Raw genomic sequence first — 20,953 nt, 5'->3', positions numbered from 1 at the left:
TACAGCATTTTGAAATCCTAGAGATTTTATTGATAGAAGCCAAAAGTATGTACAATGTGCTCTTAATCTGCATGTATCAAAGGTTAACTATCCAGCATGCATCAAGATAGTTTCATCCTACCATGAAAAATATATCAGTAATACACGTAAACTGGTAACACATCATCAATACTGTGAAAACTGAGCACAAACTGATACAAAAGAAATTACCTATAAAAACATAACTCTGCTGTAGACACCAGTAGGAAATGGTGCTTTGATTCGAAAGCCCCGAGTCAGTATCTGCGTGCCGTCTTTAGGATGGGGGCACTCTCTGCTTCTCACCCTGAAACCACCCCAAGGCAAAGACAGCTGCTGTTCTCTGTTACCCAGCACTGGTCTCAACCCTGGCTGCAAGTTATGTGTTAACTGGGTGCATCCTAAGCAAATAAATGAGATGCTCTGGGACCGGCACCCAGAGATCAGAAGATTCTATGGCATGGAAACTGAGAACAACTCTCTCAGTGGTAAAAAGAATTTACCACTATTTTTGTACTTTTTAAATTTAGCCCAACATTTAAAAGAAGAGGTTTTCTGCCTTCCATTATCCGGTGATGGACTAATATAACAGGATGTTTTTTCACAATACATTGGCTACCTGTATTCCCACAACAGCAATTATGTACAATTCAAAGCTTAGCTTTTTCCTACACAGCACCATAACCTGCTTCTTTTTCCAATCCCAAACCCAGTTCCCCCAATGGGATTAAAAAACACACGTCTATCCTATTAGGAGAAGCAGCTGCTTCCCTGGCAGCAAAACTTTCTTCTATTTTACAATCTGTGTTCTCGTTCTCTCTCTCTCTCTCTCTCTCTCTCTCTCTCTCTCTCTCTCTCTCTCTCTCTGTTTCACTCTCTCTCCCTCCCTCCCTCCCTCTCCCTCTCTCTCTCTCCCTCTCTCCCTCCCCACCTCTCTCCAAACCCACTAGTGCTCAGGGGTTATGCTCAGGGATAAATTATGCTCAGGGGTTACTCCTGGCTCTGCACTTAAGAATTACTTCTAGCAGTGCTCGGAGGACCACATGGGATGTTGGAGATTGAATCCCGGGTTGGCCATGTGCAAGTTAAGTGTCCTACCTGCTATACTGTCGCTCCTACCCGCTGTTCCTAATGTCACTGATTCTCCATCTTCTACAAATGAACTACCCTGTTGTCTCTATTATTCTTCTTCTACTATTGCTTTCCCCTGCATCCTTTCATTGAACTTGATTTCTCAATAAATCTTCTACTTCTTGGGACGATGAAATGAACAGAAATTTTCTCAAGGAAGAAATCTGAATGGCTAAAAGACACATGAAAAAATGCTCCTAATCATCAGGGAGATGCAGATCAAAACAATAATGAGATACCATCTCACACCACAGAGACTGGCCCACGTCCAAAAGAACAAAAGCAACTGGTGTTGGCTCGGATGTGGGGAGAAAGGGACTCTCCTTCACTGCTGGTGGGAATGCCGACTGGTTCAGCCCTTCTGAAAAAACAATATGGACGCTTCTCAAAAAATTAGAAATTGAGCTCCCATTTGACCCAGCAAAACCACTTCTGAGAATATATCCCAGAGATGCAAAAAAGTATAGTAAACGTGACATCTGCACCTATATGTTCACTGCAGCACTGTTCACAATAGCCAGAATCTGGAAAAAACCTGAGTGCCCGAGAACAGATGACTGGTTAAAGAAACTTTGGTACATCTACACAATGGAATACTATGCAGCTGTTAGAAAAGATGAAGTCATGAAATTTTCATATAGGCGGATCAACATGGAGAGTATGCTAAGTGAAATGAGTCAGAAAGAGAGGGACAGACATAGAAAGATTGCACTCATTTGTGGAATATAAAGTAATAGATTGGGAGACTAACACCCAAGAATAGTAGAGATAAGTACCAAGAGGAGTACTCCACAGCTTGGAAGCTGGCCTCACATGTTAGGTGAAGAAGCAGCTCTGATAGAGAAGGGATCACCAAGCAAAGGGTGCTAGACGGGCCCACTAGGGATGGGAGATACGGGCTAAAAATAGACCACAGACTGAACATGACACGTACTTAATACCTCTGTAGCAAACCACAACACCCAAAAAGAGCGAACAAATGAAAATGCCCTGCCACAGAGGCGGGGTGGGGTGAAGGGGACAGGGTGGGGGTGGTAGGAGGGATGCTGGGACCATTGGTGGTGGAAAATGGGCACTGGTGGAGGGATGGGTATTTGATCATTGTATGACTGAAATGTAAGCATGAAAACTTTTAAGTCTGTACCTTTGTCTCATGGTGATTCACTAATAAAAAAATTTTTTTAAAAAGCACAACCAAAAAAAATAATAATAATTCTTCTACTTCTCTTTTCAACCATCCACAGAGCTGAAGATGTACCTCTATGGTAGAGTATTTAAGATGCTTGTGTGAGGCCCTGGGTTCAATCCCTGGCATTGCAAAAATAAATTAAAATGAAATTTCTTCAGCCAAAGTTCACATTACTTTCATTTGTCACACTAGATATAATCTAGGTTCCACTGCTATCCTGTTAATATCACACTCACAAATAAGTCAGAAAGAGAGGGACAAACACAGAATGACTGAATGACTGCCCTCATTTGTGGAATATAAAATAACATAATCTGAGACTGACACCCAAGGACAGTAGACACAAGGGCCAGGAATATTGCTCCAAAGTTGGAAGCCTGCCTCATGAGCTGGGGGAGATGGCAGCTGGAATAGAGAAGGGATCACTAAGTCAATGATGGTTGGAGGGATCATTCGGGATGGGAGATGTGTGCTGAAAGTAGAAATAGGACCAAACATGATAGCCTCTCAGTATCTGTATTGCAAACCGTAATGCCCAAAGTAGAGAGAGAGTTTGGGGAAAATTGTCTGTTGGTATGGTGGGAATACTGGGGACATTGATTGGTGGTAGAAAATGTGCACTGGTGGAGGGATGGGTCCACCATTATGACTGAAACTCAAACATGAAAGCTTTGTACTGTATCTCACGGTGATTCAATAAAATTTTTTTTAAAAATCACCCTCACAACCACTACTTCCTTACAGTCCCAATTTTGATATATGGGTCTGTCTTAATGAACCAGAAGTTGGGGACAGAGAGATAAAATAGGGGGTTAAGGTATTTGTCTTGACACAGATGCTGGTTCAATCCCAAGCAACACATATGGTCCCTCTCAAGTACCACCAGGAATAACCCTAAGCACAGAATCAAAACTTATGCCTAACCAATGCTAGTGTAGCCTCCCAAAAAACAAAAATTCAAAACGTGACCTAGGAATATGATTCAGCAGTAAAGCATCTGCCTCGCATGCAAGTGCCTTGGTTCAATTCCTAGCACCACAAAAACAGAAAAAGCAAATACACCATTTCATAAAAATGGCATGGCTTTTATAAATTGTTGTTGTTTTATTTCAAACAATGTTTTGGAGGCAGGAGACATAGTTTAGCAGGGATGGTGCTTGCCTTGCATGCGGTCACCCAGGTTTGGTCCCTGACACCCCATGTGGTCCCCTAAGCCCACCAGGAATGATCCCTGAGCTCAAAGCCAGGAATAAGCCCTAAACAGCACCAGGTGTTTGGAAACAAACAAAACAATGTTTGGAAACAGCGTTTGACAAGAAGTGCTTAAGGAACCATGCCTGGCAGGAATCAAATCAGACCTCTTGCAAAGCATACTCTTCAGTTATTTTAGCCATCACTTCAAAACCATAAAAACAGTGTTACAAATAGTACAGTTCCAAAGTCATTTGTGAAAACCTCATTGTAAAAAATAAAGTTGAAAAAAAGTAGCATTGCACTGTAGCACTGTCATCCCCTTGTTCATTGATTTGCTCAAGCAGGCACCAGTAACACTGTGAGACTTGTTACTGTTTTTGGCATATCAAATACCCCATGGGTAGCTTGCCAGGCTCTACTGTGCGGGTGGGATACTCTCGGTAGCTTGTCGGGCTCTCCGAGAGGGACAGAAGAATCTAAACTAGGTCTGCCGAGTGCAAGGCAAACGCCCTAGCTGCTGTGCTATACTTAGGTAAATAAATAAGGTAAATAAAAAAGTACTTTAGTCAAATAGCTTTTGACCATTTCAGTCAAAAACTAGGAAGACTATTTCAGTCAAAAGCTAGGAACTGGAATTTTGAACTAAGTCCTTTACCACAGGTGTGATCTAAAGTACTGAAAGCAAATCATTTTACTTTTCATACTTTACTTTCCCAATCATATCTAACTTATTAGAGTTATAATAATATAACAAAGTTATATACAGTAGATGGCAAACTATAGTGAAATGCAAAACGCTGTGAAAAACCTAACTTAGTTTTGAAAATCTCTGGGAGCTAGAGAGGCAGCATGGGGGCTAAGTACTTCCTTGCATCCCAACCATCCTGGCTCAATCCCTGACACTGAATATGATTCCCTGAGCACCACCCAAGGGTCATTCTTGAGCACAGTCAGGAATCAACACCTGAGCAGTGAAGGGTAAGAGCCAAACATCTACATCCTCCACAACTGATCCACCACCAAGATATTATCCTCAAAGATAGCAATCTCGAGGCTGGAGCGATAGCACAGCAGGTAGGGCATTTGCCTTGCATATGGTTGACCCAGGTTCGATTCCCAGCATCCCATATGGTCCCCTGAGCACTGCCAGGGGTGATTCCTGAGTGCAGAGCCAGGAGTAACCCCTGTGCATTGCCAGGTGTGACCCAAAAAGAAAAAAAAAAAGATAGCAATCTGGTACAGATTGTGCACCAGCAAATGCTACTTTATTCTCAATTATAACTCAAGGAAAGGACAGCTATTAGTTAAAATTACTTCTGAATGTTTCCAGTTACTAATGCGCCTTACTTGTGTAAGAGTTGATAGGAGACTGGGCTGGAGCAATAGCACAGCGGTCGGGCGGTCGCCTTTCACGCGGCCGACCAGAGCTCCAATTCTCGGAGAGCCTGGCAAACTACCGAGAGTATCGAGCCCGAGCGGCAGACTCTGGCAAGCTACCGGTGCGTATTGGATATGTCAAAAACAGTAACAATAAGTCTCTCAATGAGAGACATTACTGGTGCCCACTTGAACAAATCGATGAGCAACGGGATGACAGTGACACAGTGATATTATTCTGGAATAACTATCTTTCTCAAAGACCCACTAGGGATGTCAATTCCTCAAGAACTATGTATTTTTAAAAGCTTTCAGAGTAGGTCAAATTAACACAACACAAATAATAGGTGAAGAATGATTTTGGGTGGGTGGGGGTAGAGGTAACACTGGCAATGGTCAGGGCTTACTCCTGGCACTATGCTCCAGGAACCATATGGAATGCCAGGGATCAAACCCAGTCCACCACATCAAGGCAAGTGCCCTGCCTGCTATTCTATCATTCTGGCCCCATGAAGGATGGTTTTTATAAACACCCAGCACTGACAGCTTTCTTTCTTCAAAAAAAAAAAAGTTAAGTTTTATAAATCCTATTTCTCAAGGTAATTTCTTATTTTTTATATATCCTAATGTTATGTGAATTAAGACAAATTCTCCATATATCTCAAATACAATTTTAAAAATTCTTTTATCTTTTCTCCTTAACAAACTACCCCACTCTAATAACTGCTGCCAAGTCATTTCCTTTGTACTTAAGTGAATCCTCCAGCACAATGGCATCTATGTATGAAAAACTTAATCCTAGAAGCACTGGCATAAGGAAAGCTTCTAGGCCAAAGGAAAAAGAACAGAAAGAAAAAGTGCCCTCCCAAAAGAGAATCACATTCAAAACAAAATACAAGCCCCCCAAAAGACAATCACATTCAAAACAAAATACAAGGTCCTGCCTTACAGAGCCTTGATACTTATTTTAAGCTCCAGCTCAGTTCTTTTGCAACTTCCCCCACTTCCGAAATATTGCCAGTTACGTAAATAAGCCAGCTGACTTTTGAGTCATCGCTTCTGTATTCCACTAATCTCTTAATGTGAACCTTGAAAGACTTGATAAACTTGTAACTGTTACTCACAGACTATTTTTTTTTTGGTGGTTATTATTGTTATTATTGTTATGGCACATTGAGAGGAGCTAGGGTTGGGGCATGAGGGCTATATCTGACTGCACAAGTGGGTGAGAGGGGGCTAACAAAGTGCCAGATAGAACTCAGGGCTTCACACATATCAGGCATGAACTCTGCCACTCTGAGTTACCTCTCCAGTCAAATACTAATATTTCTAATATTTTTAATTACTCCTAATGTGACTGTTCTCTTAATGACTGAAGGCATTTTTTTTCCAAATAGGCTGTTGATTTTGGTTTTCGCTAGTTTGTAAATTTTTTTATTTTTTATTTGTTTGGTTTGGAAGCTTCAACAGACAATGCTCAAGGATGATTCCTGGAGAGGCTCAGGGAACCACATGCAGTGCTGAGGACTGACCCTGGGTCAGCCTCTGGGCACCAACAAGGTCACCTCTGAGAAGTGGCAGGAATAGCCCGAGCTCCCTGGGTGTGGCTCAACTCCCTCCCCCCCCCCCCCCCGACACACACACACACACACACACACACACACACACAGGGAAACTACAGTATTTATTTTATTCAGTGTAAGTAATTCACTTACAATGTAGCAATGGTTTCTTGGATATGGCACCAAAAGCAAACAGGATAAAAATCACTTTGGAGATGTAACTCAATGATAGAACATGAGGAGGACTGAGGGAAAGATAGAAAAAAGGAAGGGAAAGGGGAAGCAGAGACAGAAAAAGGAAGGGGATGGAAGGAAGGTTAATCAGACAAATTACACTCCATCAAAATTAAAGCCTGCTCTCAAGTTTTGCGCACAAATGAAAAAGATAAAGGCAAAATGGGAAAATATTTGCAAATTGGGGTCAAGAAATATTGCAGGGTTCGTGGATAGGGAGAATCAATGTTGTCAAAATGGCAATACTCCCTAAAGCATTATACAGATTCAATGCGATCCCTATAAATATACCCATGACACTCTTCAAAGAAATGGATCAAGCAATCCTAAAATTCATATGGAATAACAAACGTCCAAGGATAGCTAAAACAATTCTTGGGAAAAAGATGATGGGAGGCATCACCATCCTCAACCTCAAACTTTACTACAAAGCAGTAACAATTAAAACAGCATGGTACTGGAACAAAGGCAGAGCCGTAGACCAATGGAACAGGGTGGAATATCCCTACACACAACCCCAAATGTATGACCATTTAATCTTTGATAAGGGAGCAAGAGATGTGAAGTGGAGCAAGGAAAGCCTCTTTAACAAATGGTGCTGGCACAACTGGACAACCACATGCAAAAGAATGGGCTTAGACCTCGACCTAACACCATGCACAAAAGTCAGATCAAAATGGATTAAAGACCTCAACATTAGACCACAAACCATAAGGTACATTGAAGACAAGGTCGGCGAAACCCTCCACGATATTGAAGATAAAGGTATCTTCAAAGGTGACACGGAACTAAGCAATCTAGTAAAAACAGAGATCAACAAATGGGACTACATTAAACTAAAAAGCTTCTGCACTGCAAGAGATACACTGACCAGAATCCAAAGACTATCCACAGAATGGGAAAGGATATTTACACAATACCCATCAGATAAGGGGTTGATATCAATGGTATATAAAGCACTGGTTGAACTCTACAAGAAGAAAACATCCAACCCCATCAAAAAATGGGGCGAAGAAATGAACAGAAACTTTACCAAGGAAGAAATACGAATGGCCAAAAGGCACATGAAAAAGTGCTCTGCATCACTAATCATCAGAGAGATGCAGATCAAAACAACCATGAGATACCACCTCACACCACAGAGACTAGCACACATCCAAAAGAACAAAAGCAACCGCTGTTGGAGAGGATGTGGGGAGAAAGGGACCCTTCTTCACTGCTGGTGGGAATGCCGACTGGTTCAGCCCTTCTGGAAAACAATTTGGACGACTCTCAAAAAATTAGATATTGAATTCCCATTTGACCCAGCAATACCACTGCTGGGAATATATCCCACAGAGGCAAAAAAGTACAATCGAAACAACATCTGCACATGTATGTTCATCGCAGCACTGTTTACAATAGCCAGAATCTGGAAAAAACCCGAATGCCCCAGAACGGATGACTGGTTGAGGAAACTTTGGTACATCTATACAATAGAATACTATGCAGCTGTTAGAAAAAAGGAGGTCAAGAATTTTGTAGTTAAGTGGATGGGCATGAAAAGTTTCATGCTGAGTGAAATGAGTCAGAAAGAGAGAGACAGACATAGAAAGATTGCACTCATCTATGGTATATAGAATAACAGAGTGGGAGACTAACACCCAAGAACTGTAGAAATAAGTACCAGGAGGTTGACTCCATGGCTTCGAGGCTGGCCTCACGTTCCGGGGAAAGGTCAACTCAGAGAAGCGATCACCAACTACATTGTAGTCGAAGGCCATGTGGGGGAAGGGAGTTGCGGGCTGAATGAGGGCTAGAGACTGAGCACAGCGGCCACTCAACACCTTTATTGCAAACCACAACAGCTAATTAGAGAGAGAGAACAGAAGGGAATGCCTTGCCACAGTGGCAGGGTGGGGTGGGGGGGAGATGGGATTGGGGAGGGTGGGAGGGATGCTGGGTTTACGGATGGTGGAGAATGGGCACTGGTGAAGGGATGGGTTCCCGAACTTTGTATGAGGGAAGTATAAGCACAAAAGTGTATAAATCTGTAACTGTACCCTCACGGTGATTCTCTAATTAAAAATAAATAAATTTAAAAAAAAAAAGAAATATTGCAGGGTTAAGGCACTTGTTGTGCATGCTGGAAGGGTTAGACCAAGACACCATATATGGTCACTGAGCACCACCAGAAATGCCTCATGAGCACAGAACCAGGAATGGACTCTGAACACTGATGAATATGCCCCACCCCCCCAAAAAAAAAGAAAAAGAGAAAGAAAAAAGCCAACTGCGGATCATGTATTTGATAAAAAACACAGAATGAAGAACTCAGGAACAGAGAAAGAGATGAACTGGGTCGAGTGTAGCCTCTGCACGCAGGAAACTGTGAGTTCCTCCCCAGCACCACATATGATTCCAAGAACTCTGGCAAGTGACACCCGAACACTGCAGTGTAGACACAGTAAAAGAAAAAAAGGTAAAAAAGGCAAAATAAAAAACTACAACTCAAAAGAAAAAAAAATAATTTCAATTAACATATAAGCAAAGCACTTAGACATATACGAACATAGGAATGCTAAAAGAGTAAGCATACAAACAGAAGCTTAACATGGTCATTACTAAAATACAAATGTTTTTCATTCACACATATAAATTTTGACACCATCATCAAGTTTATTTTCCAAAAGAGCATACTCTGAATGGCAGTGGATATGAGTAGGTCAATTCAAAGTGAGAATTAAGAGTTACTACAAAAAGGTACAAGCTCTTGATTCCTGTTATCACAAAAAGCTCTGTGGCAATTTATAGCTAGTACTTACAAATCAACAACATCAGAACAAGAGGCAGCCTTAGAATGGAGATGAATTAAAGAAAATCTATCCTTGGAGAGCCGGAGCAGCCTCACACAAAATGGCTCCTCTGCTCCTTAAAGACTATGATCTGGAAGGCTACTAACCACTTTCGGCACACAGCAGCTTCTTATAGAAATGCATCTAGACTGTGAACTGAGTACAACCCATGCCGCCCGGGGAGGGGAAAGGTTTTTCTCTCTCGACCTTTTCTTTCGCCGGGGATGGCGGCAGCGGCGCCACCCACATGGCAACTGCCATCTTCTAGAACCCGCTACCCAGAGGTACGAGCTTGCAGTGACGTGGCACACAGGAGATCTTGGGATGGGGGTGTTACCGGCACACTCTCCGCCCAGACGAGATCTGGAGCAGCCGCGCACACACGAAACTGTGAACTGAGCTAAAATATCAGAAATCCAAAACCGTGCAGCCGATGTTGCGGCCACGCAAGCTCATATATCCTTCATTCTCAGAAATGGAAAACAAATTATCAAATGATACCTTTTCAGCAAGTTTGATTGTTGGGGGAAAATTATAAATAATAATAGTTTTCTGATGAAATATTGAACATATTCAAAGTATACAGAGAATAAAGTGAAGATCATTAGCCACACAGGTGGGTGGGGGTGGGAGGGGGGTATACTGGGGTTCTTGGTGGTGGAACATGTGCACCGGTGAAGGGATGGGGGTCTGATCATTGAGTGACTGAGACTTGAACCTGAAAGCTTTGTAACTTTTTTCATGGTGATTCAATAAAAAAAATAAAATTTTTTTTAAAAAAAGGAAAAAAATCTATCCTTAAATTACAACGTCACAGTCTCTCTATTCAGATCACCGTCTTATTTATTTTCGATTTTTCTTGCCTACAAATACACATATACCATTAAGGTGATTATCAGCTGAGCAATATTTTATTTAGATCATACAAGTTCTGTTACAAGAGTTATTTGCCATTTTCTATTTTAATTTCATCTTGAAGTCAAAATTTCTTAACATTCTAAATAGATTTTGTCAACAAAAATATTCTGGCAAAAGACTTTTAAAGTGGTGCCTCCCCTCGAGGTGCTTAACCCCTTCTGGAGACAACCGCTCCCAGCACTTAGGTGCTCGGTGTCCCTCAGGGCCACACTCGGCGGTGCTCAAGGGCTGTGATAACAGGGAGATAGTTCAAAGGTCTGGAGTGCACGTCTGGTCCCGTGAGCACCACCGGGTACAGCACTGGTGGTCCCCAGCCCCACTACACCCAAGCAGCACTGTACGTCGGGCCCCTTCACTGGCTGCCACAGACTGCGTAGCTAGGTCAAGGATCTTCAGGAGTAGCCCCCAGGTCTTCTCAGCTACTGGAGAGGCCAAAAAAGAAAAATAAAAAGAGTTGAAATTCTATAATCAAATCACTGTCACTGTCATCCCATTGCTCATCGATTTGCTCGAGCGGACACCAGTAACGTCTCTATGTGAGACTTGTTGTTACTGTTTTTGGCATATCAGGTACGCCACAGGTAGTTTGCCAGGCTCTGCCATGCGGGCAAGATACTCTCGGTAGCTTGCCGGGCTCTCTGAGAGGGGCAGAGGCTATAATCAAATAGGATGTTAAAAGAAACCCTAACAATTAAAGGAACACACTGACTATAACTATTTTAGCAAATATCAAGTGAAACCACCAATATAACTGATATGAACAAGAGTCTCTCCCCTTCCCATCTTCCCTCTCTCCCCCAACTCCTCTCTCATTCACACATCCAGGATGTGGCACCAAAAGAGAAAATTTAATATAGTTCAATACCAAAGATTCCAAGCCCACCTCAAATCAACCAAATGAAGTTTCCAGGAACACTAAGAAAAAAACATGTACCATTCCATGGCATTATTCTGAACATGTCTTCTGCTGATTGCTTCAACATAGCTTAGAAGTCTGGACAGTGAAACCAAGAGAAAAACGAAAAGGGCCTACATTTAATAATTGGCAATCGATGCTTATTGGTATGCTTGCAATTTGTCGCAATTCTGTGAAGGCTAAATTAAACATACTAATAATTAAGCTATAAGTAGGAAACTTTCATTGTTGCTTAGCTTACATGAAGACTCCAACAACAAACCATATTTTAAAATAAATACAAAAGGAAAGAAATGCAAAGTTTAATTTTAAATCTAAAATGAAGAATCCAAAAATTTTACTTTCTGGCTACTTTAGTTTCCAAAGTGCACAGAGACCTTTTTGTTTGTGCTTGTTTGGTTTGCTTTGGAGGCCACACTCAGTGGTCCTTAGGGCCCACTCCTGGCTCTGCACTTAGGGATCATTCCTGGAACGACTCGGGGAACCAAATATGAATATGGTGTGCCAGGATAGAACCCTGGTGGGCTGAATGCAAGGCAAGTGACCTACCTACTGGCACACTCAGCTGTAGTGCTCACACACACGTGGCTGTGGCACACAAGACACACACACCTACTTCTGGTGCCAGGAATCAGAAACAATGTTGCAAAGACCAATTTCAATAGGAACCCAGGGCCTCTTGGCAGAATCTACCACTGAGCTATCCTGGGGCCCTGGGAATAAACTTTAGTTATCAAAACTGTCACAACAGAATGGGAAAGGATAGTCATCCGATAAGGGGTTGATATCAAGGATTTATAAGGCACTGATTGAACTCTACAAAGAGAAAACATTAAACCCCATCAGAAAATGGGGCGATTAAATGAACAGAAACTTTCTCAAAGAAGAAATTCGAATGGCCATAAGGCACATGAAAAAAATGCTCTTCATCACTAATCATCAGAGAGATGCAGATCAAAACAACAATGAGATATCACCTCACACCAGGGACTGGCCCACATCCAAAAGAACAAAAGCAACCGTGTTGGTGTGGATGTAGGGAGAAAGAGACTCTCCTTCACTGCTGGTGGGAATGCCGACTGATTCAGCTGTTTTGGAAAACAATATGGACAATTCTCAAAAGATTAGAAATTGAGCTCCCATTTGACCCAGCAGTACCACTTCTGGAAATATCTCGGAGATACAAAAAAGTATAGTAGAAATGACATCTGCACTTGTATTTTCATTGCAGCAATGTTTACAATAGCCAGAATCTGGAAAAAACCCGAGTGCCCGAGAACAGATGACTGACTAAAGAAACTATGGTACATCTGTTACTGTTACTGTCAGCCCGTTGTGCATCGATTTGCTCAAGAGGGCACCAGTAACGTCTCCATTGTGAGGCTTGTTACTCTTTTTGACATATGGAATATGCCACAGGTAGCTTGCCAGGCTCTGCCGTGCGGGCAAGATACTCCTGGTAGCTTGCCGGACTCTCCAAGAAGGGCGGAGGAATTGAACCCTGGTAGGCTGCATGCAAGGCAAATGCCCTACCCTATTGCTCCAGCCCTATTATACATCTACACAGTGAAATACTATGCAGCTATTAGAAAAGATGAAGTCATGAAATTCGCATATAGGTGGATGAACATGGAAAGTATCATGTTAAGCGAAATGAGTCAGAAAGAGAGGGACCGACACAGAAAAATCGTACTCATTTGTGGAATATAAAGTAACAGAATAGGAGACTAACACCCAAGATTATTAAAGATAAGTACTGAGGATTACTCCACAGCTTAGAAGCTGGCCTCACATACTGAGGGAAAAGGCAGTTCAATTAAAGAAGGGATCACCAAATAAATGGTGCTAGGAGGATCCACTGGGGATGGGAGACGCACCTTAAAAGTAGACTATAGACCAAAAATGATGGCCACTCAATACCTCTATTGCAAACCACAACACCCAATATGAGAGAGAGAGAGCAAAAGGGAATGCCCTGCCACAGAGGAGGGGTGGGGGAAGAGTGAAAGGGGTGGGAATGGTGGGAGGGATGCTGGGATGATTGGTGGTGGAAAATGGGCACTTGTGGAGGAATGGATACTTGACCATTGTATGACTGAAATGTAAGCACAAAGTTTGTAAGTCTGTAACTTTACCTTATGGTGATTCACTAATGAAAAAAAGAACCTGCCACAATTGATTAAAAAAAAATTGTGTGTACGCAAGAAACATGTAACTGAACACAGTCTCAAACACGCAAGGTAGATGCTCTACCACTAACCCACACTGCCAGCTCCAAAACTTTAAATTCAGAATTCTTTAACTTTTCCTGAGTTTAAAAACCATTTTAACTAATTTTACTTGGAACCTGACAGGTTTTACTCAATGTCAAGCATTGACTCATTACACACAGATAATTACTTGAGACCAAAAATAATAATAACAAAAAAAGAATTCCGATTCACAGAAGAGTAAACCATGACAACAAAATGGGCATGTGGCAAAAGGAGTGTCTTTAATCTTATCTTCAGTCAATTTAGTAGGCTTGAACCCAACTGTTTGCTACTGCAAACAGAAAATGAGGTCTTTACTTTTATCTTCATTATCAGGGAAAAATAACGACCTGGAAGACATTTCAAATTAAGAGTAGAATCTAAATTTCACACTAATTTTAGTCTAGTTAGGAGAGTTAGTTGTGTACATACATGTACAAGTGTATGCACATACACAAAATAAGTCTGACGAGCATGAAAATAATAAATTCTACTTATTGGAAGCATTGAGATTCCTGTTCAAGAAAAGATATTTTTGTAACAATCTCTTAAAAGGTGACAGGATTCTAAATTCTTTCTATATTAACAGTCGTAGAAACCAAGAATAGAGAAACTAAAAAATTTATAACCATCATGTAAACAGAAAGGGATAGACCAAAAAAATAAAACAAACAAACAAAAAAACCAACTCATGATCTGGTTGACTTGAGTAAGTAATCACTTTATCCTTTTTATTTGATTTGTCGCAGATTTTGGGTCACACCTAAAGGTGCCCAGGGTTTACTTCTGGCTCAGGAATCACTGTTGGCAGTGCTCAAGGGACCGACCACACGGGGTGCTGAGGATCAAACCCAGGGGGACTGAATGTAAGGCTTACCCACTATACTACCAGTCCAGGTCCCTTTTATCATTTTTGGTTTTGACCACACCCAGCAGTGCTGGAAATAGAACCCTAGCATGCAAAGCACGCACTCAGCCTGCTGAGCTTTCTCTCTGGCCCTTTTCCTCGATTCTTTCTTTTTGTGTGATTTTTTGGGGGCATACCCAGAAGTGCTTAGGAGACCATGCAGTGCAGAAAATGAACCCAGGGTCTCCTGCTTGTAAAGCATGTTTTTCAGACCTTGGAGTTATCTCTCTGGACCTTTTATTCTATTTTTAAGTTTCTATTTTCTATTATGATCTATGACTGTAAACTGTTCGGCCAAAGGATACAGAGTTTCCAAAAATCTTCCCAATTCTGCAGGCTTACCAATTTAAGAAAATCTTCAACAGATGTTAATGTTAAGACATTGTTAGGAAACAAATGAATCTAAATCTGCCTCTCTCTGAAGAAGGAAGCAGAGGAGGATAGTGGAAAACCTAGTATGAATTACTGGGCTCACTCACGTAGGCAAAACAGACCACAATGAAAAAAGGATTATATCTGGTGACCCTTTTCCCTAATACTCATGTACTCTGACTTCTAAAGACAAGTGATCAAAGTATAGAAACCCATTTGTGGACACAATAACTGTGACCACAAGATCAACCACTCTTTAACACAAGCAACTGTATCTTTTAGCACATTGATGTGCTGGGATGACTGCTTCAAATCAAATCACAACCTGAAACACTAAAAATCTGAACAGGCCAGAGAAAGCACGGCAGGTGAGGCATTTGCCTTGAATGCACCTAACATGGCTTCGATCCTCGGCACAATGTAACTAGACAGAGCTAGGAATTAGCCCTAAGCAATGTTGGGTGTGGCCCCATGCCAAAGCCCTAAAATAAAGTAAAAATCTGAAATAGAAAACCGAGTTCGTTCCCTTATGGGAAAGCTATTGACTGCTTCACTTTCCGCTCAGACATCACTTTGTTTTCCCCTACAATGAAAATGGATGTGGGCTTTTATAATAGCTTTCCTTTCAGTAAGCACATTAAGCTCTGTCAGTAGAGGACACCGTAAGGATACTGCAGAGAAAAGGATCATGCTTCCATTCCTGAGGGCTTGCACAACAGGCTCCTGCAGCACAGGGAGCCTGTCCAGATTCCGGCGTCCACAGCGCCCAGCTCGCCTACAGTGCACAGCTTCTTCAGCGCCAGGTTCCTACTGCACTGTGCAGCAGTCAGCAATACCTAGTGGTCAACAGTAACTCCGGCTACCCTCTCAGACAGGTCTGCAGTAGAGCACCTCGGCTAAGAAACCTCCCTGTGAACAGCGTTCGCCAGGCAGAATGCTAGCAAGTTCCAAAGAATGGATTTCTACGAAGTTCCATGCATCTGCCACCACAGCAACTTCTCTAACATTCCACACCAGACACTTCCTGCACTATCCAACCAGGTCAGGCATCTCAGTCCCAGGTGGGGTGAGGGTGAGGAAGACGATCTCTTACACAACAAAACCTATTATGGGAAAAAAAAAAAGAAAAGAGGCATATGGTTTGGCAGGAGTTTCTTGGGTAGTGGAGGTGACATAAAATACATTAAAACACATTTGGGTGTACTATGTCGTCCCCTCTATCTCAAATCTTTTGGGAGGTCTCCAGTCCTGAAGAGGGAAGAAAACGAGAGAAGGCTCTGCAGCATGGGGAGGTTACAAAACAAGCTGCTCTGACGCACAGGTCTTATGATCCAGCGGATCCAGTTCGTTGCTGCGCCTGTAGCTAGCAGGTGCTGTGGAGTCTAGTCTTTGATAAAGACTGGTACTAAAGAACCCAGAGTCCTTTCTACTCACACCAGGATTAATGTGCGGAATTCCTCCAGAGGAAAGATTTTTACCCTACTCTACTGGAATGACAGCACAGTGACTTCTAAACCACTCAATGAACCACCATGTTACTTCAATATTAGCTCTACAGAACAGTGTTCAAGAGTAGTCCCTGGGGAAGCATTTGCGAATCGTATTTGCTAATTTCCTAATTGTTGTGTTTCTTAGGGTGTCCTAATCTTCCCTTCTTTGTGTTATTACTGCTGCGGAGATGACTAGGGGCCCAGACACTGAGGCTCACTGGGACTCACGCACTGTCATAGTAGTGCTCACCCACATTCTGGTTGAGGGCTGTCAGGGGCCAGACTCTTGGCCAAGGTATACCAAAGACAGCACATTATTTGTGGGAATAGGCCCCACAGAGTGGAACTTCTGTGCAGGCCTCAGCACATGTGAGTAGCACCAACAACTATACTCTGGCCCTTAACTAGCAAGGCAGGTACCTAAACCACTCAGCAGCCTCCAACCTCCACCCCAGTAGATTAAATTTCTTTTATTTGTTTTGGTTTGGGGGCCACATCTGGTGATGCTCAGGGGTTAATCCCAGCTCTGCAATCAGGAATTACTCCTGACAGTGCTTGGGGGACCATAGTACTAGGGATCAAAACTTTGGTCAACTGCATGAAGGCAAGTGCCTTACTTCCTATACTATTATTTCAGCCCCGATTCTTTTAAGTTCTTATTCTTATCGTCCAATCCTCCACTCCTTGAATCCACTGTTAACAATCCTTTACAGTACACTTTTCCTATTCAAATAAATTGTTTTCTCTCCTGATTCGACTCAAATTATGTCTTCCATGGGTGTAGTTTATATAATTAGGCCCAATGCTATGAAAACCAACACAAGAACCACCTTTCAAGCAACTAAGAGACCATTTTGACATAGTTTCATATTAAAATTAAAAACTAAAAACTATAAAAGACTGACAATAAATAGTAATAAATCCATGACAAAATCATGTAAATATTCCCTTATAAAGCTATTTTTATTATAAACTAGCAAACTGTACATTCTACTTCTCTAAATGCTCTACAAACTAAACAAATTATCATCAATTGCCCCTACCCTAGAATCAACAACTTTAAACATGTTTTAAAGTAATTCCGTATCTCTTTTATTCAAGCTCTACAAAGGTCTAAAATGTGAAAACCAAAGTTAAAAATGATTGAAAAGTTACATTTTATTGCTAAAAGAAGCAGTTCTTATCAACAGGCAATATCAAACATTAAGGTAAATGATCTGAATTCCTTCACAATATAATCAGATTCCACACCTCTACCCCTTCCTATGTGGAAGTCCAAAACAAGAATGTGATGGTAGGTTGGTGCATGCTAAACACTATCTTAGAAATGTATTGAAAATGGAGAGAACCTATAGTGACATCATTTTGAAGTGTTTCAATGTCTATTAAACCTATTAATTGGAAACAGACCAAGACATTTGCTTGGTCTATTTCCAATGCTATTCCTTAAGAGTCCAACAAACTTTTAGGCATACCAAATTCCAACAATTGACTTAAGAAATCAAAAACCAAAACAACACAACAATAGCAAAACGCAAACTACTCAACAGAAAGAAATTCCCACTTTATAGAAAAGTAGAAAATAACCAAAATTCTACTTAAAAGTGGAAGGATATATTCACAGATTATGCACCGTAAAGCAAACAAGTACTTTATGCAAGGTAATTTTAGTTTGTGTGCGGTTGTGGGGCCACTTCTGGTTGTTCAGGGGCTACTCCCTGAGGTGCTCAGAGGACCATGCAGTCCACAGAATCAAACCCAAGTCTTCTGCACACAAAACAGGTACTCAACCCACTGTGATATCTCCAGTCCCCTAATGCAGTTTTTAAATCATATTCTAGGTGTAAAATAACAAAAATCAAAACAACATCACTGTGAATTATCAATGACTCAAAAATCAAAATGTATGAAGTTGCTAGTATTCATATTATGGGAGATGTTTCTAAAAGAAGACAAAAGACCAATACTCTTTTAGCAATATTGTATGTTTATCTGTTACTGCTTACAAGTTTTGCTTTACCTGCCCCCCCCAAAAAAATAAGAATAGAAATGTTGCTTTCACATAGGAGTTTTTCAAGTATCTGGTTAGTACTATAGCCAAAATATAGAAACAACCCAAATGTTTAACAACAGATGAATCAATAAAGAAGTTGTAAAGGACAAAAACAACCAGAATTGGCATGGATTGGGGAAAAAGGAATCCTCATTCACTGCTGGTGGGAATGCTGACTGGCCAATCATCTTGAAAAACAATATAAACATATCTCAAAAGACTAGCTTTGAACTTCCATATGACCTAGCAATACCACTACTGGGCATCCGAAAGGATTCAAAAAGATCCAAAAACTCAATTTAGAAAAGGTAAGTTGGGGGGCCGGAGTGATAGCACAGCGGGTAGGGCGTTTGCCTTGCACGCGGCCGACCCGGGTTCGATCCTCGGCATCACATATGGTCCCCTGAGCACCGCCAGGAGTAATTCCTGAGTGCAAAGCCAGGAGTAACCCCTGTGCATCGCCGGGTGTGACCCAAAAAGCAAAAAAAAAAAAAAAAAGGAAAGTTGGGCTGGAGCCATAGTGAGCGGCTAGGATCTATCATGAGTGAAGTCAGTGAGGAGTGGGAGAGACACAGAGTGATCTCAACTGCAGGATATGAAGAAACCGAACAGGGAAATAACAAACTCCCAGAGGCAACAGAAACTGAGAACTTGTCTTCAGAAGGAAGCTTACTACAGAGCGGGGAGGGGGGCCCATGGGAGGGGGCTCGGGGCAGGGGTTGTCTCTGGGGCAATGGTGGAGGGAAGAAGACCCCTGGACAGAGGAAGCAAACCCCTGGACACCTGTTATGGTGCTATAACAGTTCATGTATGAGATCCTACTAACAACAGTGTGCAAACTACAATGCCCAAAATAAATGAAAAGAAAAAGTTGTCACATATATACACAGTAAAATATTATGCAGCAGTATGAAACAATGAAACCATGCAGTTTGCTGCAACAGGGATGGAATCGGAATGTATCACGTTAAAGCAAAGTTTATCAGTGGGAGGACAGATACAATAGATTTCACTGATCTTGAAATATAAAGAGATAAAATGGGAATAAGAGTACTGAACAATGACAAATCCTTAGCTTTAGATTATAAAACCAAACACCAAAGCAATGGGAGGAAATCAGAGGGGACAGAGGGAAAGTGGCGAAGGGTCATGGGCACCATGGTGGTGGTGGGATGCACCAACTTTGTACACCAATACCGAAAGTTTTAACACTGCTGTAATTAAACTGTATTAGCAGACTGTAATTGGAAATTTTAAATAGACTTTACTTGGACCAGAGAAATAGTACAGAGGTTAAGAGACAGAGCTGAGAAAAGCCTTAAAGCACCACCACCACATGTGGCCCAAAACCCTAGTCCACACCCCCCACCAACAGCCTCAACAACAACGAAAATCTTACTTGAGAGAGTCCAGGGGACGATGCATGTCCCGGGGGCGTTGCTGCGAGATTTGGATGCCCCTTGTTTATTTCATGTGCTGAGTAAGGGGAAGGGGTCGGGGGTCCCGGCTGTCTTGCTACTTGTGTTACCTGTAGGGAATCAGTATTTAGTAAGAGCATTGTATTAATAATTCAATCTTTAAAATATAGCTACAACTGGCTAAATTTTACAACTTGAATACTCTACCTCACAGCATATGCTAAATAAAGTGCAAGGCTGATTATGTTGATATGGCTTTACAGGTGAAATTATGTGGTGTATACGTACATGAATGTTCAGGGTTTTCTAAAACCGAAATAAGATTATTTTTAAAAGTATAATCTTATTTCGGTTTTAGAAAACCCTGAACATTCATGTACGTATACACCACATAATTTCACCTGTAAAGCCATATCAACATATTAGCACACAATGCATATACACACATTATTTAGGTCATATTTTAAGAATCTACAAGGAGATATACAAAAATCTTATGAGTACTACAGGTATTATTTATTTCCCTCACTTAGTTTTTCTAATATAGTTCAATAGTTAAGAATTTGTATCACAGAAAAAACAACCAGCCTATTTTTATGTAAACAAAATTTTTCCATATTTTGCTGAAATATATTTTAATAACACTTTATACAGGCCCCTTTCCACACTCCACAAATAATACTAGTCATTTACTTAGTTTCATTCTCATAGTCTACACCAAACTAGCACTGACAATAGGAATAAATTTTCAGCCAAGGGGGGTGGAGCGATAGCACAGTGGGTAGGGCATTTGCCTTGCACACGGCCAACTCGGGTTCGATTCCCAGCATCCCATATATGGTCCCCTGAGCACCGCCAGGAGTAATTCCTGAGTGCACGAGCCAGGAGTAACCCCTGAGCATCGCCGGTGTGTGACCCAAAAAGAAAGAAAAAAAAAATCTTCAGCCAATATGGAGAATGCATTTTCTTAAATATGGAGGAAGAGGTATAAAGGAGGTATGAACACTTTCTTTCCTTTTTTAAAAAAATTTTTGATTAAAGAATCACTGTGATGTACAGTTACAAACTTCTGAACTTTTGTATCTGCA

The 20,953-nt window shown here is 41.5% G+C and overlaps 1 protein-coding gene across 17 annotated transcripts in view; it reads right to left on the bottom strand.

Moving 5' to 3' along the window:
• The window catches only part of EIF4G3 (eukaryotic translation initiation factor 4 gamma 3), a 362,305-nt gene that overhangs the window by 212,324 nt on the left and 129,028 nt on the right, over window positions 1-20,953 (bottom strand). For all 17 annotated transcript variants that reach the window (XM_055137462.1, XM_055137456.1, XM_055137457.1 and 14 more), the window contains one exon: window positions 19,847-19,975. In XM_055137462.1, the coding sequence (XP_054993437.1) occupies window positions 19,847-19,975 (129 nt within the window). The remainder of the gene's footprint in view (window positions 1-19,846; window positions 19,976-20,953) is intronic.

The sequence above is a fragment of the Sorex araneus genome, chromosome 5 (assembly GCF_027595985.1).
Source record: "Sorex araneus isolate mSorAra2 chromosome 5, mSorAra2.pri, whole genome shotgun sequence".
NCBI lineage: Eukaryota > Metazoa > Chordata > Mammalia > Eulipotyphla > Soricidae > Sorex > Sorex araneus.
The sequence above is the reverse complement of the archived record's forward strand: the minus strand, read 5'-3'. Positions and strand labels throughout refer to the sequence as shown.